Source organism: Haplochromis burtoni, unplaced genomic scaffold (assembly GCF_018398535.1).
Source record: "Haplochromis burtoni strain Fernald_Lab_line unplaced genomic scaffold, NCSU_Asbu1 Contig_133, whole genome shotgun sequence".
Lineage (NCBI taxonomy): Eukaryota > Metazoa > Chordata > Actinopteri > Cichliformes > Cichlidae > Haplochromis > Haplochromis burtoni.
The window spans coordinates 565,926-583,010 of record NW_024582494.1 but is presented as its reverse complement, the minus strand read 5'-3'; the positions used below and the strand labels follow the sequence as shown (position 1 = coordinate 583,010).

Sequence of the window (17,085 nt, the reverse complement as noted above, 5' to 3'; positions counted from 1 at the left end):
GTGTGGGGCTTTAAGGGAAATAATGCTAATGGGAAACATAATGACAAGAACTCTTCAGACTCCTAATTAGATAATAAAACAAGTGTTTGCATGGCAGCAAAACTAAAACAGTTCAGTCCCAGTCTTGAAGCATGAGTGGCTTTTTTTTACATAACATTAATCTGTATTATTTACAGGATTATCAGGAAGCCCTGCTAACAATCCCTTACATAACATCTATATTTTATGGCTGTTTTTTTTAAGTTTGATTAAAACGTCTCTCTTGGCCACTGAGCAGGCCCTGTGTGTGTGTGTGTGTAACTGTGTGTGTGTAACTGTGTGTGTGTGTCTGTGTGTGTGTGTCTGTGTGTGTGTGTGTGTCTGTGCGTGTGTGTAACTGTGTGTGTGTGTGTGTGTGTGTGTGTGTGCGCGCGCGCACAGGCTCTCGGAGGACTCCACGCTGACAACATTAGATGCACTTAAGGCTCGGATACGGGACTTGGAGAAACAGCTGTCTAAAGGAGACAGATTTAAATGTCTCATCTGCATGGTGAGTGTGGAGGCAAATTAAAGCAAAAGAGAAAAGAGCACAATTTCAAACTGTTGGTGTATGTTTGTTTCTTCATTAACATAATTAATACAGTAATATTTTTATGGAAAATGTTTGTCGGCGACTCTTCGTATGATCAGACTGTACTGCAGATGACCTTAATACTGTTTGATACACACGACAAATATTACAGTTTGCATCTGATAAAGCTCTGCGACATTTATTCCTTTAAATACTGACCCATTTTACACGGAAAGCATCAAAACACTGAACAATTATTCACTCAAATATTTATTTAGCCCAAATGCACCACACGCTGCTCTTCAAAGTCGACCCCAGTCTGAGACAATTTATTTGTTTCTATTATTTTACATGTAAAAATGTAAGTGAGTAATTATTGGAAATATATAATTAATTAGTAATGAACAGATTTTTTGCATGGCTTTTTTTTCTAAGTTAAATATTTTGTTGTGATTTAAATTTGAAAAAAAAATCTGTTACAAAGTAAAATATCACAGTGGGATGAATGAGATGAATAAATGAGAGATAATCCCAACAAACATTCAAGTCGCTTCCTCCAAAGCTCTGATTGTGGTTACATGTGGACACCTAGTGGCAGCTTTGTCGCACTGCAGGTAAACGTTGCTCATCTGTATTGTGCCTGTTCCTGTGTGCAGGACACCTACACAACGCCGCTCACCTCCATCCAGTGCTGGCATGTTCACTGTGAGGAGTGTTGGCTTCGAACGCTGGTAAAAAGCTGAACGTAAAAATGATGCAAATCCAGAACGAAGTAAAAGTCTGTAATAAAAGTCTCACCGTTCTTTTTCAAAGGGAGCAAAGAAGCTGTGTCCTCAGTGCAACACCATCACCTCACCTGGAGACCTGAGGCGAGTTTACCTGTGACTCACTTTCAGGGATTTCTTCTGTTTTGACCAATCAGGCTCGGACTTGTTGGGCAGCTGGCCTGTCATGCAAGCCCACCTTTCCCCTCTCCCGTCCCTCTTCCTTTTCCTCCTTCTTACCATCATTGTTCTCCTAACAGCTACTAACTGAGTGCGACCTCTGACCTGTACAATATCCGTGTTTCTACTGCATCGTCCAGCAGATCAGAAGAAACCTCTGAAACCATCTGAGAGCTCAGGCACTGAGAAAAAAATGCTTTGAGACTATTTATCGATTTTTAAAAAAATCTTTTTTTTCTGTTTTATGGAAAGATGATTGAACTGCAAAGCACATGTACATAATTTTGTGTGTGTATGTTTGGAGTGGTGTGTGTATAGGATGTTGACTAGCAGACTTTACTGTACAGAGTTTGTCTTTGCTTAGATCACTTATTCTTTGTTTAGCTCTTGTAGGTTGGAAACATTTACAGTATTAATCATCACATGGGGACTTGTTCTGTCTTTGTTATTGGCGTATTTCTTTGTATAGGATCACTCAAATCTAATTTTATCAACATTACTAAAATAAAATCTGTGTCTAAAGGCGGTTGTTTCCTGAAAGCTTTTAACTGTGAACACCTAAAGAGTATCTGCTGCACCTGCCGCAGGTGTGGGCCGAGGCGTGAATGGCGTGCATTCCTGTGTTGTTGCCGTTTGTCGACAGCCTTATGATGGCGTGTGTGCGCCCTTTAAGAAGTGGGTCGCTGCGGGATTAGCCAGGCAGAGCCCATCGCAGCTCATCTGGAGTTGAAAGACTCTAAAGCCTGCTATTCTGAGCCGTTACTGCAAGGCCACTTAGGTTCAGACACATCACAGAGAGACGTAAAAGAGCAATGCGCCTCCGCCGTAGAGTGGAGCAAGAGACGAGTCCAGTTTCTGACGGGCAAAGATGAATGCACACGTATTGAAGTGAGCGGGGTTGTGAAACAAAGTCTGCATGCAGTACACACACAGGACCAAGAAAGACCCGAAACACTCGGAAACAAAGATTCTTCATCCTCAACAAACACGAAGCAATAATTTTACATGACATCAAACTTTTAATTATTCAAATAATTAATCATCAAGAAAAACATGCCTAGTATAACCTGAATGTACAGCAGCCAGGTAAATGTCATTTGATCAGATTCTAATAAAAATGAAACATTTATGTTAGACTTAGACGGCAGAGTGTGTTTCTCAAAACAAGTCAGCATGCCCCGACGTGATTGGTTAGTGAGCTGAAGGGAGGTGGTGATAATCCAGACTGACAGTCAGGTGCTTTGGTGAGTCGGTGTGACACACGCGCGCACGCACACACACACACACACACACACACACTCCATTAAGAAGCCCGGCTGCAGAATCATCTGTTACTCCACGTCCCTCCGACACAGACAACACACACAGAGACGCTCTGACAAAAGGTAAGATCAATAAAACGAGAGTAAAACATTAGAATAGAATAGAATAGAATAGAATAGATTAGCTCTTTATTGTCACTGTTACAAGAACAATGAAACAGTTTGGCATCTCTCCGTTGTGCGTAATGCACAATAATGTAAGTATCTAAAGAATAACACGGGCATTTACATTTACACAAGAAAGATGTGCACAAGTTATACACACACATGCGCACATGCGGATACACCATACATACAAACACACACATATACATATATACATATACACGTACACACACACACATATACCTACATGCACATACAGACGCATTTATTAGAAAACAGCTCTGTTATATGAGTATAGAGTGAAAGAGTGAAAATTCAGTGTCTGCTCTTTGAATTAGGAGGAAAGGTGCAGAGTTAAGATGTTAATAAACAATAATAGATAAGCTCTTGTTATCTTTTCAGGAAATGAAATGATGAGAACTAAGAGTGTTAATAGTGATAAACAGACCGTGGATTATCCTCCTGCTCGTGTGTTCGCTCCAACAGTAGATGCAGTTACCTCAGTAACTATGTAACCGTAGATGAGTTCCCATCAGCAGTCAGCTGGTGTGCGAATGAAAGAGTGCTCGAACTGATCAATTCAGTCAGGGTGCCGAGTAAACCTGCTGCTGGGGAAGATTTTTGTGTTATTAGGTAATTCTGTTAACGGGATTCATCCGGTCTTTAGGTAAACGACTCACCTGTCCTGGACCTTGAGCGCCACCTGGCTCAGATCCAATTATCCCAGCTGACTGACCCCTCGCGGCTTCATTAACAGGCATCCTTAGTGTTAACCTCCAGGCCTCTGGCTGTCTAACCAGTCAGCAATTAGGACGTGGACGCATTTTGATACTTTAATTAAGGACACAGAAATTTCTGAGTGTCAATGAATTCTTAGATTGCAACAGCAGCGATACGAGAGGAACAGCCTGCTTTTAACCCCACGGTGTGTCGAGAAGCTTGGATCAAAAGATTTAGCCTTAGACAAGCAAACGGGATAGCTGAGATTTTTGCCAGGAGCAGCGATTCACAGGAAAAAAGGGAGATTATTAAGGTAAAGCACCTGAAAGACACCATAGCTCACCGCCTGTGAAACGTGTTGGTCTGTACAAATCTCTAAGAGATCCCTCTTCCCCCGTCTGCGTCCATCCGTGGCTCTTAGGACGATGTCGGGACCGAGGCCCGTGGTGCTGAGTGGCCCCTCTGGAGCAGGGAAGAGCACTCTGTTGAAGAGGCTGATGAAGGAGCACGAAGGAGTCTTTGGATTCAGCGTCTCACGTACGTTTTTGTGCCAACTGATGTTCGGCTTCCTTTGCAAAACGTCCTGAGGAGGAAGCAGCAGCCTAATTCTGCACCTGCCAGTAACGGCTGTAAAGTTGACACTGATGTTTTTGCAATTCTTTCCCCGCAGACACGACGAGAAACCCTCGACCAGGAGAAGAAGATGGCAAAGGTACAACACTTATGAGTGAAACCCGGCTTGTTGCTGACACTTTTTAAGTGGGTGCTCATGTTTAGTGCTTTCACGTTGTGTTAGGATCAATCACAAAACATCAGCCCTGCATCTGGATTTAAGCTTGCAGAGCTGAGATAAAAGTGGAGAAAAGTGGAGAATCTGACAAACAAGCTCCTTTTCATTTTGTTTCCTAGCCTCCCCCCACCCACTCCACACCCACAGCACTTCTTACTCCCAAGTGAACTGCAGGACTGGTTTGCCACCCTGTGAGGCTCCCTTGGTTTGGGATAAAGCTCTCTGTGCCTCTTTTGTTTTCTCCATAGGACTGAACAAGCTCCCCATGCTTCTGGGGGCTACTTTACTGCCCGTAGCAGCCGTCTTATCCTCTGAGGACATAGAAATGTCAGCCTCATGTCCAAATGAATCAGAAACCACAGATGAAGGTGATTTCAGTGTGATTCCTGATCACAGTGTATTTTACCGCAGATGGATGGGGGTTACTTTCATCATCCTGGCACGTTGTGATTGGATTAATAGGAACTGGTCAAAAAATTGAAAATCATGTAAATATGTATATTTTTAAAAAGTACAATGACCTCAGGAAGACGTGACAGTTAACACTTTGGAGTAACAAGCTTTTGAAAATAGCCCCCTGTGATGCCTCAGCAGTGATTCCCATTTCCACTCCCACACGTCTTTAGATCCACGCTGGTGTTCCCATTTCCTCTTTTTCCTGATAGGCAAGATGCAAACAACCATTGGCAACATGCAGGAGAACAAAAGGTTATTTTTAAAATCCTTTTAGAACTTGTTGCATCCATTTTATTGCATTCTTTGGTCGAGGTCCTTTAAACTAATACTGAGTGATGAACAGGTTTCCATCACAACTTTTAATAAACGAGGATTTTAACATGAGCAGAAATATCCGCACTTGGCGCTGTTTAAATCCCCGTGACCTGTTCTCGTGCTTAATATCTCGATGTTTTACAGCGTTTCTCCCCAAACTGATGCTTCAGTCTGACTCCTTCATGTTGTCACGTAATGATTGCTTCGTAGTAACGTGTTTGCTTTTGAAACTCTGCCCTGTGTGGGTCTGTGGGTCGCGTGTGGTCACACGTGGAGAATGACAATCACAGTTTAATTAGGCACGCGTGATCAGCTGTGACAGGCTGTTACACCGTGACAGCTTTGCTGCACTGTAGTGAGCTCCTGCTTGATTTTGCTCTGATAGATTGTTTTCCACGCAGAGCTCGATTCATTCCACACGTTGCTCCCCACAGACTATCACTTCACAACGAGGGAGGCCATGCAGGAGGGTATCGACAAAGGAGAGTTCATTGAGCACGCTGAGTTTTCTGGCAACATGTATGGAACAAGGTAAATGGATATGTGTGAGATAATTCACGCAGATTCATAAACACTATGAGTTGCATGCATATTCTCAGAGGGGGGCTAACCCCGAGTTAACCCGCTCTCTGTAACACTGCGTGTGCAAACCAGTGTTGCCAACTCCTCAGTAAGGAAAATCGCTATTGGTTGTCCTAAAAGTCGCTAAATGACGTCATCGCCTAGTTTGCATAATTGGTCATGCTAATCTAAATTCAAATTCAAATTTTATTTGTCACGTACACAGTCATACACAGTACGATATGTAGTGAAATCTAATTGTAACCTATGTTGTTGGAGAGAGAAATAACATCGTGGAAGAGACATAAGGTAAAAACGTCCTAAATGCATTTAGAGTTTATTTAGAACTACAAATTAAATTTCTTTTAGCAATTATTGTTTTTTTTAATGTCACAATTCCAACCCTGCTCCTTTACCCGGGCTTGGACCGGCAAAAGTGACCCGAAATAGGCGCTCTGGTGGAGTTACTGTGTGTGTGTTTATAAGTAGTTTTAAACCTTGTGATCCACAAAACCGCATAAGAGTAAAAGAAGAACTGACTGCGTTGCAGCACCCGCTGCTTGTTGAGAGTAAAAGCGATACGCGCTTTCACGACTTTTTAGAAAAAAAAGTCGCTAAGGGGTCTGAAAACTCGCTAAATATAGCGACAAAGTCGCTAAGTTGGCAACACTGGTGCAAACCGCTCTGACGCGAAGGTTCTAATCTCGCGAGATTTCATTTGAACTGAACTGAGTTTATTTAAAAGCAGAACTGATCAAACTTTGCTGAGGAAACATTTGCAGGGATGTGAAGCTCGTTTTACGTCAGGAGCCACACACAGTCTTTCTGTGCAGAGAATTACCGACACATTTAATCAATGAGACATTTTAATGTAAGAAAAAGAGCCACGATGTCAACAGTGTGGCAGAGTCTGACTACTTGCTACAGAAATGCAGCTGCAGTAAATGAAAGAAAGCGTCTCGTTGGGCCTAAACTGTGAGAAGAAAATGTCTGAAATGACAGAAATCTATAATTGAATTATGCAGCGAGTGTGAGTGGGGAGATCTTTATCAGTAGGAAAAGCTGTGACACTGGAGAAAAGTCTGAAGCTTTCTTTACATTTTCCAAAGTGATCCAGTGGGCTGGTCCTGCCTGACGCTCCACACCCAGGATTCAGGGTTTGACTGATCAAACCAAACGCATTTCTGCTGAAAATACAATAAGATATCAGTGTCCTCATACAGGCTGAACTTAAGTCATTAGAAATGAAGCCCGAGCCTTACATAAATGTCACACTGTGGGCTTAGTAACAAGGATCAAGCGGCTACATAATAGTCTGGTGACAGATGGAGCTTTAACCCCCATTAGGTCAAAAAGAGCAACGCTGCGGCTCAGCACCTTGTGTCACATTTAATCTCTTCCTCTTGTTCTGAAGATAACGCTCACTCTCTGAGTCTGAGCAGCTCGGATCAGTGCAGCGATCCTCTTATCCTCTTACCAGTCAGTTCGTGTGAGAAGCACAAAATTACATTCAGTACCTGCTTGGATGTTTCTGCTCACGTGAACGACACAGCTTATTTGACTCCTGTTTGTTCAGTAAGGCTTCTGTGGAAGACGTGCGAGCTAAAAACCTGATCTGCATCCTGGACGTGGATATCCAGGGGGTGAAGCGGATCAAAGAGACCGACCTGAACCCCATCTACGTCTCCATCCAGCCTCCATCTATGGACGTGTTGGTAAATCCTTTTATTGTGATTAATCCACAGCATATATCGATTCTTTTCTTGCGCTTTTAAGATGTATTATTTCTTCATATTTGCACTTTGAGTGTGCTTTAAAAGTGTGACAAGACTTCACCTGGTAGTAAGAAGCAGTGCCCAGTTACAGGTAGGTGCTGTGATTGTTCTGTCGTCTCTCAGGAAAAACGTCTGAGGGACAGGCAGACGGAAACAGAGGAGAGTTTACAGAAACGTCTGGAAGCGGCACGCGTCGACATGGAGCTCAGTAAGTTTCCCATCATTTCCGGCGGAACGTGATCCCGAATGCAAAGCCAATTATTGCAATTTGATTTAATGTCTAGGTAAGGAGCCCGGAGTGTTTGATGCTGTGATCATCAACGACGACTTAGAAAAGGCCTACGAGGAGCTAAAAGAAATCCTGGATGAAGTAAGTAAAAGCTCCTTTTACTTTATACTCATCAGATGATTGGTTGAAGCATTTGTCACCTCTCTCTCTCTCCACAGGAAATTAAAAAAGTTCAGGAGGCCAAATCATAATAAGGAAATAAGCAGGCTTTCAGCAGGTGGACAGGAACACTGATGTGTCTCTGACTGGAAAAGCTCCATCTTCACTGGAACACGTGAAATAAGAAAAGCTCTTCCTCACGCTCAGCTGCGTCCAGCTGCAGTTCAGACACACAGATGGAAACGAAGAGTCTGGACCGACGTGTCTCACATGTCCTTTGTGTTAGATTTTGTAGCAGTGGCTGATATTAGGTGTGTAGTCCTACTTCATAGATTTCTGACATTTGGCTCAGCAGGTACGAATAAAACGCCACATCCAGCGCTACGTTTGGTCTTCGCAGGCTGGCACAGATCTGCTTTAGCTCCACATCTAGAAAGTGTTCAGATACTATGACTTCTACCCGAGTAGAAATACATTCAGTCTTAGTCGAGTATATTATCAGGATGGACTCGTGCACATGAACGACAGAGCATCTGAAAATCACCGTTTGTGGTAGATTTAATCTAAAATGTGTTCGAGCTGAAATGTTCGTGTGTTGAACTGAAACGAGACAGAATAAAGAGTTTTAGGACAATGACTGAGCACTTTGAGTTGTTTAATAATGATTTAATCGACTAACTCCTGTAAAGCTTCACATAAAATACTGCGTTAAATAAGTTTTACGGAGGCAGAACTGCAAAGCCAAGCATGTCCGTCCGTCTGCCAGAGGAGCAAAACAACATTTTGATCAACTTTCCAGCTCATGCAGCAGCACCGTGCACACCTTATGTGATCACACGTTATCCCTGACACGCACAAAATAAATCCCCAGACTATCAAACACAATCGAACACAGAAGCAACTCATTAAGACGCATCAACTTTTAAAAATCCAACGTTTTTCTAACCGGGCTCCAGGTTGGCAGACACAGAGCAACACTTGAAGCACAAACTGCTGCAGGTTTTCTTCTTTGTTGAGAAAGACGATGGTAACTTTGGCATCGTGGCGTCACTGGCAGAAGGAGGGACCCTGAAGCTTGGTGCGCACCTGATCTCGTTTCTCCTCTTTCTGCTTGAGGTAAGCTTTAAGTTTGTCGGTGGAGAAGCACACTTTGGAGTGACGGGCTTTGTGTGGGGCGCGATGGGCACGGAGCCACGGATTCTGGAGACTCTCGGCTGCAGTGGGTCTCCCCCTGCAAAGTTTTTTATCATGTCAGAATGAGTGTTAACGTGTGAGTGAGTACACTCTGGGAAAAGACTCACCAGGATTTGTTGTTCAGGCTGCTCTTCATGAAGTTCAGGGCTCCCTCAGACAGACCCGGGTAGCAGCGTCCAAACTGGATCTTCCCTTTCCTGATGTTTCTGTCGTGATCCCAGCTGTGCTCCGCATGAAACGGGCTGTCAGCACTCAGCCTAACGTAGGGAAGGATAAAGATGATAGTAATTCTTATTATAACAGAAGTCAGCCTGTAGCCTCCTCACACCATGACGTCTACAAACCCACATTTATCAGAACGTAACAGCCCTGCTACGTGTGGGATTGTTCTCAGATGATGAGATGTAATCCAAGTTTGAATAAACCTCTTTGCTTACATGATGAACGACAAAACTCCAACAGCCCAGACGTCGGTCTCTGGCCCAACACCCTGACCTTCGAGGATTTCCGGAGCTTTAGGAAGGATAATATACACTGAGAGAACAGACAGACAGAATATCTTTATAGAGAGTGGCACATTTACAGGCAGTGCATCTTTCTGTATCAGGAAAAAGGCTCAGACCAAAATAGATAAAAGGATAAGAATAGACTTGGGTTTGTTAGACTAGGGTCAGCTGAGGTGGATGGAGTTAGGCGGAGTTATTTCCATCAATCCGTCCTCCGTAAAACAACGTGTACCTTTGCTGCAGGAGTCTGTCGGACGGCCACGACAGTCAGAGGTTTAGTATGTTAGACCAATCAGAATGCAGCGTACAACATTTAGTCTGAATTTAAAAACACACATCATTACCTCTGCTGTCAGAAAAGCCCTGGATGTGCTCGATGTTTAAAGGCTGTCCGGGCGTGAAGGACTGAGCCGAGCCAAAGTCAACGACCTTCAGGTGGTTACAGTCGTCCACCAGCATGTTGTCCGACTTCAGGTCCAGGTGGACGACTCGGCGGCCGTGGAGATAGTCGACCGCACTCAGGATCTGAACGAGCAGCTCGGCCACTTGAGTCTCTGCGTACAGATCTCTGACAGGACGCAAACACAGACGTGATGGTGAAGCTTGACGTCAGCGCCATAACTAATGAATTAGCACAGAAATATTAGCTTAGCTTGATTTTTTTACATTTTGATATACAGTTCTGTTTGTTCTGCCTGATAACGTCTATTTAAATTCTTAGACTTCCCATCTCAAGCCCATTCATGTGTACAAGTTCTAACCTGAAGCTAGACGGAAAGACGAGGACGCACGAGCGTTATTAGGAACTATGCTCCTCCTTCATGGCTGATGGTTTTGAGCGTCGCTTACCTCGCAGCCAGGCTGTAGAGGAGCTCCTTGCCGGGACAAAGCTCTTCTACTAACACGAGGTAGCCGGAGGTGATGAAAGCACAGTGCAGCTGAACCAGGTGGGGGTGGTGAAGCCTCCTCAGCAGCTGGTACTCCCTCAACACCAGCTGCCTCTGCTCTGCTTGGTAAGGGGTGATCTTAGCCGCAAACACCTGGCTGGTCTCAGCGTTCCTGCACAGGGTTACCACGCTGAAACGACCCCTGAAAGATGGATGGATGCAGCACTAAGTCACAACATAAATCACTCAAGGGCACTTTGCATAGTAAGGCCAAGACCTGAGCGTGTAAAGTGAGGTTTGGCTTACTGGGCCTGGTTCTGGTATCCTGTGTTATCATGCACACTGTTACTACCAACAGAAGGAATCAGCTCTTCAGTTATAAACATTAGAAAAACAAAACATAACTTTATTGAACCGCTGCAGCTCGTTGTTGGATGTCTCACCTGTTGATCTCAGACAGGAAGTTGTAGTTCTTGTGTGCTGCTTGTTCTGATCCAATGACCTTTGACCCCAGTGACTCAGTCTGAATGAGAGGAATGTGGATCTCTGTATAACAAACACAAACAGCTGTTGCACCATGTTTTCAAAAAGAGCATAATAACAATGACGTGAAATCATAAAAAGACAACGTCCAATAGGAGACAGCGTTTCTCTTGCCTTCAGGATCAGTCGCCATAACAACGGGAGCTGAGGCGTCACTGAACGGTCCTGCTCCCGTCTTTGTGACACGACCCACCCTGAAGACGTAAGAAGCTCCTCTCGGTAAGTCCTCTACCACGTAGCAGCTGTCTGCCACGTCCTCTGACAGGACTGTCCACTCCGCCTCTGTGGAGACATGAAACCATGACACCAGTGTTGGTGCCGTTTTACAAATGATGTGTTTGCAACACATGCACACAGGTACACTCCTCGCACTCCTCCGTAAGCATCACACTCAGTCACCACCCAACCCTCTGCTCATAACCTGTGACCTCCTATAAGAAGTGCTGCATTCAACTACACTGTTTAAATTTAGGCCCGGGGGGTCCAACTCCAGGCCTCGGGGGCCGGTGTCCTGCAGGTTTTAGATCTCACGCTGGGTCAAAATAGGTGATTCAAATGATGAGTTCAAGCCTCTGGAGAACTTCAGGACATGTTGAGGAGGCCGTTTAAATCAGCTGTGTTGGATCAGGGACACATCTAAAACCTGCAGGACACCGGCCCTCGAGGCCTGGAGTTGGACACCCCTGATTTAGGCAATGGAAAACACCAATAACACAGTGCTATTAAAATTCCCTGTGTTTTAGACCAGCGGTCCCCAACCCCCGGTACCGGGCCTCGAGAGTCGAGGCTCAGGTGTGAAATTTATGGTTTTCAGGGTTTTAGCGTTATTTATTTATCGTTTTGATGGTTAACTCTGTTTCCCTTCCCCTGGGTCTGTTCCTGTATGTTATGAATAAATCTTCCTTCTTCGGTACCAGTACTGTTTTTATTTTGTTGTATTTATCCTCGACACCTTAAAGGTAAATATTGTCGGACATAAACCAGTCCGTGGCACAAAGAAGGTTGGGGCGCTATTTTAGACCATAAAAATATAGTTTAGTCATAATGAAATAAACACTAAATCATTTCTTTGTCACACAAACAACAAAAAACACATTTCTGTCCTGCCATGTCTGCGAACGCACCGTCCGTACAGTACTGCACGCAGTAAGTGACGGGATCGCTTGAGCGAACCGGCCTCCACGCCAGGAGGACTCCGCCTCCATCCAACTGTAGCACCTCAGCCTTGCTGGGGCGAACGGGCAGGTCTGAATATTAACAAAGGGTAACAAAAGAGCATGTTCTCAAAGCAACAACTGTGATGTGAAATTTAAAGCAGATCAGTCACAGAATGTAACCTTTGTCCGACCTTTCTTTTTAAACGCAGGTATTTTGAAGGATGGTAAGAGCTTTGAGCTCCTCCTCCTTTCAGGTGGAGCGGGAGCTGATCCTTTCACTATTGGACCTGTTATAAATAAAACAGGAAAGAGCAAATGGTATTAACTTCAGATTGAATAATACAGGATATCATTTCACAACAGTAACACAACGTAGTGCTTATGCTGAGGTGCATCTGCGGTGCCTCACCTCCTTCACTCACATCCTCTTTACTGGAGGATCTGGAAAAGAGTTTGGTCAGACTTGAGGCTGACGCTCTCATTCTCTTCCTTAGAGACATGGTGGGTGTATCAGGCTTCATGATCTCGCCCAGAGTTGGTCCTAACTCCGTGTCCTCCAGATGGGAGTAGGAATGGCCAGTCCAGGATTGCCTGCGGAAGATGTTAAGCAGTCCCAGTTTTGGTGACCTTCCTGTAGGTGGTCGAGCTTCGAGGGCTGGAGCAGATGCGTGCCTCTGGAGGCCGTGACCCTCTTTCTTGTCCCGGGCTCTGGGAGGCCTCTCTGGAGCCTGCAGAGAAGAGAGGCTGGGACTGGGGCTTGGCATTAGCGGCGTCCCCAGCTGACCTCTGCTGTTTGTGGACAGGTTGGGATTGGAGCGTGTGCGATTACGTGGTGGTGCTCGGGGAAACGAGCTTCGGGGTTTTACTTCTTGGAAAGAGCGAGGCGATGGTGCACCGAGGCGCTCACCCTGATCATCATATCCATCGCCGTCTCCTGATCTGTATCTCCCTCTGAGACGACCGTGACTCAGTTCTTCACTGGAGCCGAGTCTACTTGAAGACTCAGAGCCACCATGCTCCAAAATAAAAGACTCAGCCAGAGACCCCTGCGAGCCAGCAAAGTCATCTCCCTCTGTCTGTGCTTGGTCCAAGCTCGAAGGAACAGAGGCTCCTCTAAAAGCCTGCCTCACCTGCACAGGAGTGACAGAGCCTCTTCTCGTGGCTCGCTGAGAATTTGGGATTGTCAGCAAGTTTGTCCCAGCCACTTCATCGTCTGTGAAATCTTCCTTTAGACTTTGCGACCCTTCTTCTTCACCGGCGTTCGCACGTTTGGGTGAAGTGGGAGACCGACGTGAATACTCATCTAGAGACCTGCTCCTTCTGTGAGGTGGTGCGTTAGCATGGGCGAAACCCACCCCGCTGTCAAACGAGCAGGACTTCTGCATTGCGGTCTGAACGGATGCCCGTCTCTGGCCACGGCTGGTCTCCGTCTCATCCTCCACATATTCAATAAGAGGCTCGTTGAGGCGTCCTGAGAAGCTCCTCCTGAGCGGCTTGCGGCCCCTCTCCTGCTTCTTAGCTTGAAATTTGTCCCTTAATGTCATGTGTCTGGCAGACAACGGCGAAAGCTGATGAGAGTTGCTATAAAAAGTGCTTCGGATGACGCTTCCCCGAGGAATACGACCTCCGTCACTCCCTGAACCCTCGTCCCCATCCGACAGGTAGAGCGATGGACTGCTGTCCTTGCTGGACCGACGTTCCCTCTGAGGTGTCCTTTGACATGATACTTCCGACGATGCGACCGATTGCCTGCTCATACTCCGCTCTAATACAGTCCTCCTTCCTACTATCTCCCCATCCTCTTCCTCGCCTAGTGTCAAATCCCCTTCCTCTTCTCCATCCCGGTGGAAACTGGGAAAAGGATCTGGGATCTGTGCTCTCTCCATTAAAGGATCATAGTCTTCCTCTGTTTCCTCTTCCTCTTCAGTCTGGCTGCAGTGCTGGAAAAAGTCCCAGGAGTCAGCCTCGTCATACTCCGACGAAGAGCCACTGCTCGGGGAGGTACTGCTGTGTTCTTGGGGCTCTCGGGGCACCGTCACTGCCGTCTCCCTGAGAGGAGCATCTAGTAGCTCAGGAATGGGCCTCAGCGTGAGCACCGACCCAATGCATGTCAGAGAACGCTGAAGAGAAAGAGCGCACACTCAGACAAAGATGTTTAACACTACAGGAAACCATCGGGTATTTCCTTTTGTATCCAGGCAGGTATTAAAGCCGCAGCAGGAACTCACCTGCCACTTCCTTTTTGAAATGAAGGCTTTCAGACTCCTTGTATTGATTTCATCCGTGTCTTCTCCTGCATGTTCATCCTGACAACAGTCCCAATGTTCAGTAAGTTTGACACTCACAGTTAAAGGAAACACCTGATGATATGACCTCACCTGGATCCAGTCATGGCCCAAGCACTCAAAGGCAGACGGTCGCTTCCTAGGTACAGAAACATCAGAGACATTCTCTGTTTCACCTTAAAGCAACTGGATCCAACATAATGAAGCTATAAGAAGCTTAGCAGCGTTAGCATCACTGACACAGGGTACTTTCTGTCGTTTGCACATAACTTTAAAAATATCTCACGAGCCCACGTAAAACACCAAAAGCGCTTCCTTACTCTGGGTCAGGCTGAAGGAGCGTGTGGAGAAAGTTCTTGGCTTCCGGGCTCCTGTACATGACATCAGGGGCGGCCCAGTTCAGAGTGCCCTCCCCCACCCTCAGCAGTGTGGCACGGTCAGTCTCGCCCACAAAAGGGCACCGACACACCAGACTGTCCAGATAAAGTTTAAGAGTCGTTACATTTTTGGATGTTCTGTATTTTTAAGATTTCAAGATTGCTTCCAAAAGGCGGAGATACATACCAGAGAAACGCAACAACCCCCACGGCCCTGACAAGACAGAAACGATTCAAACGTTTTGTTTGAACTTTTAACTTTTGTGCACTACTGCAAATAACCGTTTACTTTTATTTAAATCTCCGTATAAAACTAGAGGGTTGGTTCTGCATCTGGATGTAGAGAAATATACAGTATTTGATTTATATCTAAAATACATGTAGCCGTTAAACTCACCAAATATCAGTGGCCACAGTTACTGGTTCTTGGTGAACAATTTCTGGGGCAACAAATTCAGGCGTCCCAAACATGCTGTACTGGTGCCTGGATGTGTCTATTTCCTGGCAGAAGCCAAAGTCACAGATTTTGATCTCGTCTCTTGGGGGATACACCATGAGGATGTTTTCAGGCTAAAAGGAAGAAACATGAAAAAGAAACTTCGTGAAAATAAATCCCAGAGTAAATAATGCAATGCTGACAGCAGCAGAGCGCTCACTTTAATGTCCAGATGCAGGATGTTCATGCTATGAATGTGACCAACTCCCTCCAGAATTTGCTGTATGAATGACTGAATCTGAAATAAGAAGACACAACACGTGTCATGCACCTTTTCTGCAAGACTCAAATCATTTAGTAAAGTAAATTAAATATACCTCTTTTTCTGAGACCGATCCTTTCAGTAATAAATGATCCAGAAGCCCGTGAGAACAGCAGCTAGAAAAGCTGTTAAAGAACTCACAGCTTCAATATGTGGTCAAACACACAAATTAACTGTAACACGTAAGAGGTAGGATACATTTCTGTGATCAGCACCAAGGTGCGTCTGGTGCAAAAGAAGTCCAGCAGACAAGCCACTCGGGGGTGAGCGAGGCGGGACAGCAGGTCCCTCTCCTGGAAGGCCCTGGTCCGAGTGCTGCTCCGCAGAGGCAGAAACTTGGCAGCAAAGACTTCAGCGGTCCTTCTGTGGACGACGCGCTTCACTACTCCGAACGTTCCCCTAAAACACAGAAAGATGATTTACTGCACATGAAATCTTGGCAAAGATAATGCTAAAGAGAAAATGCAGATTCACCTTCCGATTTCATCGTGGACGTCATAGACAGAGAACAGCTTCCTTCTTTTTCCCAGCTCCAGCTCTCTCTCCTGAAACTCCAGGAGTCCTGCAGGGAGAAACTAAAGCTGCAACTAACTCCAGCGCTGGAAACAACAAACGCATGCTACAGCGACGAGCAGCCCTTTGGTTATTTTGAGCTCCTGTGTTACCTTCTTCCACTGTCAGCTCAGCCTGACACGATGCATAACCAGAGTTGTTGTGAGCGAAGCAGGCGTACATCCCACTGTCCTCACCCTCGGTGCACACTATGGTTAATGAGCAGCGGGCACCATGTTGTCCCATCCTCACATTCTCATTGGCTGCAAGCTCCTCTTCATCCTATTAATGTGAACCAGCAGTTTCATTTATAAATAAGCTTTCAGATTGAAACCAGCGGTTTGTGATCTTAGAACAATGTGATTCCCTCTTACAACCTTTGAAGAGTTGATATAGACCAAAAAATCCATTTAGAAAACAACTCAAAAAACTCTGCTCATACCTTGTACCACTTTATCTTAGGTGCTGGTCTTCCTGTGATGATGGCTGTAAATGTCGATGGGTGACCCGGCTCTACAAACAGGTCCTCGATGGGTATCTGGATAGAGGGAGGAGCTAAACAAGAAATTTGATTCATGAGCTAATCATGTAAAATGTGATATTATTCTGCATGTTATGAGTAGGAGGCAAGGATACCATCTGCAATTTCTTGTATTTGCTCTGAGATGTAGATCTCCTCTTCTTCCTCGAGGTAACACACGGGCTGCTGTGCTGCTGGATCGGCTGACGTGGGGGCGTAAAGACTCACTTCAGCACCACCCTCAGCGCTGGAGACAAACATTAGATTAAGGACACAGTTATTATCAGAGATGGACAGTAATCCGATTACTTTCTTCAAGTAACGAGTAAAGTAAGGAATTACTATTGCAAAAACGGTAATTAGATTACCGTTACTTTCCC

The 17,085-nt window shown here is 45.3% G+C and overlaps 3 protein-coding genes across 16 annotated transcripts in view; 2 read left to right on the top strand and 1 right to left on the bottom strand.

The window, feature by feature from the left end:
- Window positions 1–2,570, top strand: part of rnf220b (ring finger protein 220b) — a 28,712-nt gene extending 26,142 nt beyond the window's left edge. For 2 of the 4 annotated variants that reach the window (XM_042224232.1, XM_042224233.1), the window contains 3 exons: window positions 421–529; window positions 1,207–1,281; window positions 1,364–2,570. In XM_042224232.1, coding sequence (XP_042080166.1) covers window positions 421–529; window positions 1,207–1,281; window positions 1,364–1,435 — 256 coding nt within the window. In that variant the 3' untranslated portion in view covers window positions 1,436–2,570. The remainder of the gene's footprint in view (window positions 1–420; window positions 530–1,206; window positions 1,282–1,363) is intronic. The other 2 variants (XM_005930964.2, XM_042224231.1) reach the window with 2 other exon arrangements.
- A 203-nt stretch (window positions 2,571–2,773) lies between these two features.
- guk1b (guanylate kinase 1b) lies at window positions 2,774–8,563 on the top strand. Of its 3 annotated transcripts, none has more exons than XM_005930968.2 (9): window positions 2,774–2,879; window positions 4,063–4,178; window positions 4,312–4,353; window positions 4,680–4,799; window positions 5,637–5,733; window positions 7,340–7,478; window positions 7,662–7,746; window positions 7,823–7,908; window positions 7,986–8,563. In XM_005930968.2, exons 2-9 carry the CDS (start codon window positions 4,067–4,069, stop codon window positions 8,016–8,018), a joined length of 714 nt encoding a protein of 237 aa, XP_005931030.1. In that variant the 5' UTR covers window positions 2,774–2,879; window positions 4,063–4,066; the 3' UTR covers window positions 8,019–8,563. The 3 variants fall into 3 exon arrangements, with proteins under 3 accessions (XP_005931030.1, XP_005931032.1, XP_005931031.1); XM_005930969.3 differs by lacking the exon at window positions 2,774–2,879 and adding an exon at window positions 3,804–3,954; XM_005930970.1 differs by lacking the exon at window positions 4,680–4,799.
- Window positions 8,564–8,567: 4 nt separating this feature from the next.
- Window positions 8,568–17,085, bottom strand: part of obscna (obscurin, cytoskeletal calmodulin and titin-interacting RhoGEF a) — a 40,979-nt gene continuing 32,461 nt past the window's right edge. For 7 of the 9 annotated variants that reach the window (XM_042224224.1, XM_042224225.1, XM_042224222.1 and 4 more), the window contains 22 exons: window positions 16,822–16,952; window positions 16,628–16,740; window positions 16,299–16,467; window positions 16,108–16,195; window positions 15,832–16,032; window positions 15,689–15,749; window positions 15,532–15,609; window positions 15,273–15,445; window positions 15,063–15,089; window positions 14,819–14,971; window positions 14,592–14,637; window positions 14,442–14,519; window positions 12,623–14,333; window positions 12,405–12,500; window positions 12,181–12,303; window positions 11,171–11,338; window positions 10,957–11,059; window positions 10,476–10,715; window positions 9,971–10,194; window positions 9,558–9,654; window positions 9,228–9,377; window positions 8,568–9,157 (listed from right to left, as the gene is read on the bottom strand). In XM_042224224.1, the coding sequence (XP_042080158.1) occupies window positions 8,974–9,157; window positions 9,228–9,377; window positions 9,558–9,654; window positions 9,971–10,194; window positions 10,476–10,715; window positions 10,957–11,059; window positions 11,171–11,338; window positions 12,181–12,303; window positions 12,405–12,500; window positions 12,623–14,333; window positions 14,442–14,519; window positions 14,592–14,637; window positions 14,819–14,971; window positions 15,063–15,089; window positions 15,273–15,445; window positions 15,532–15,609; window positions 15,689–15,749; window positions 15,832–16,032; window positions 16,108–16,195; window positions 16,299–16,467; window positions 16,628–16,740; window positions 16,822–16,952 (4,414 nt within the window). In that variant the 3' untranslated portion in view covers window positions 8,568–8,973. Of the gene's footprint in view, window positions 9,158–9,227; window positions 9,378–9,557; window positions 9,655–9,683; window positions 9,874–9,970; window positions 10,195–10,475; window positions 10,716–10,956; window positions 11,060–11,170; window positions 11,339–12,180; window positions 12,304–12,404; window positions 12,501–12,622; window positions 14,334–14,441; window positions 14,520–14,591; window positions 14,638–14,818; window positions 14,972–15,062; window positions 15,090–15,272; window positions 15,446–15,531; window positions 15,610–15,688; window positions 15,750–15,831; window positions 16,033–16,107; window positions 16,196–16,298; window positions 16,468–16,627; window positions 16,741–16,821; window positions 16,953–17,085 lie in introns of those variants that run through there. The other 2 variants (XM_042224223.1, XM_042224227.1) reach the window with 2 other exon arrangements.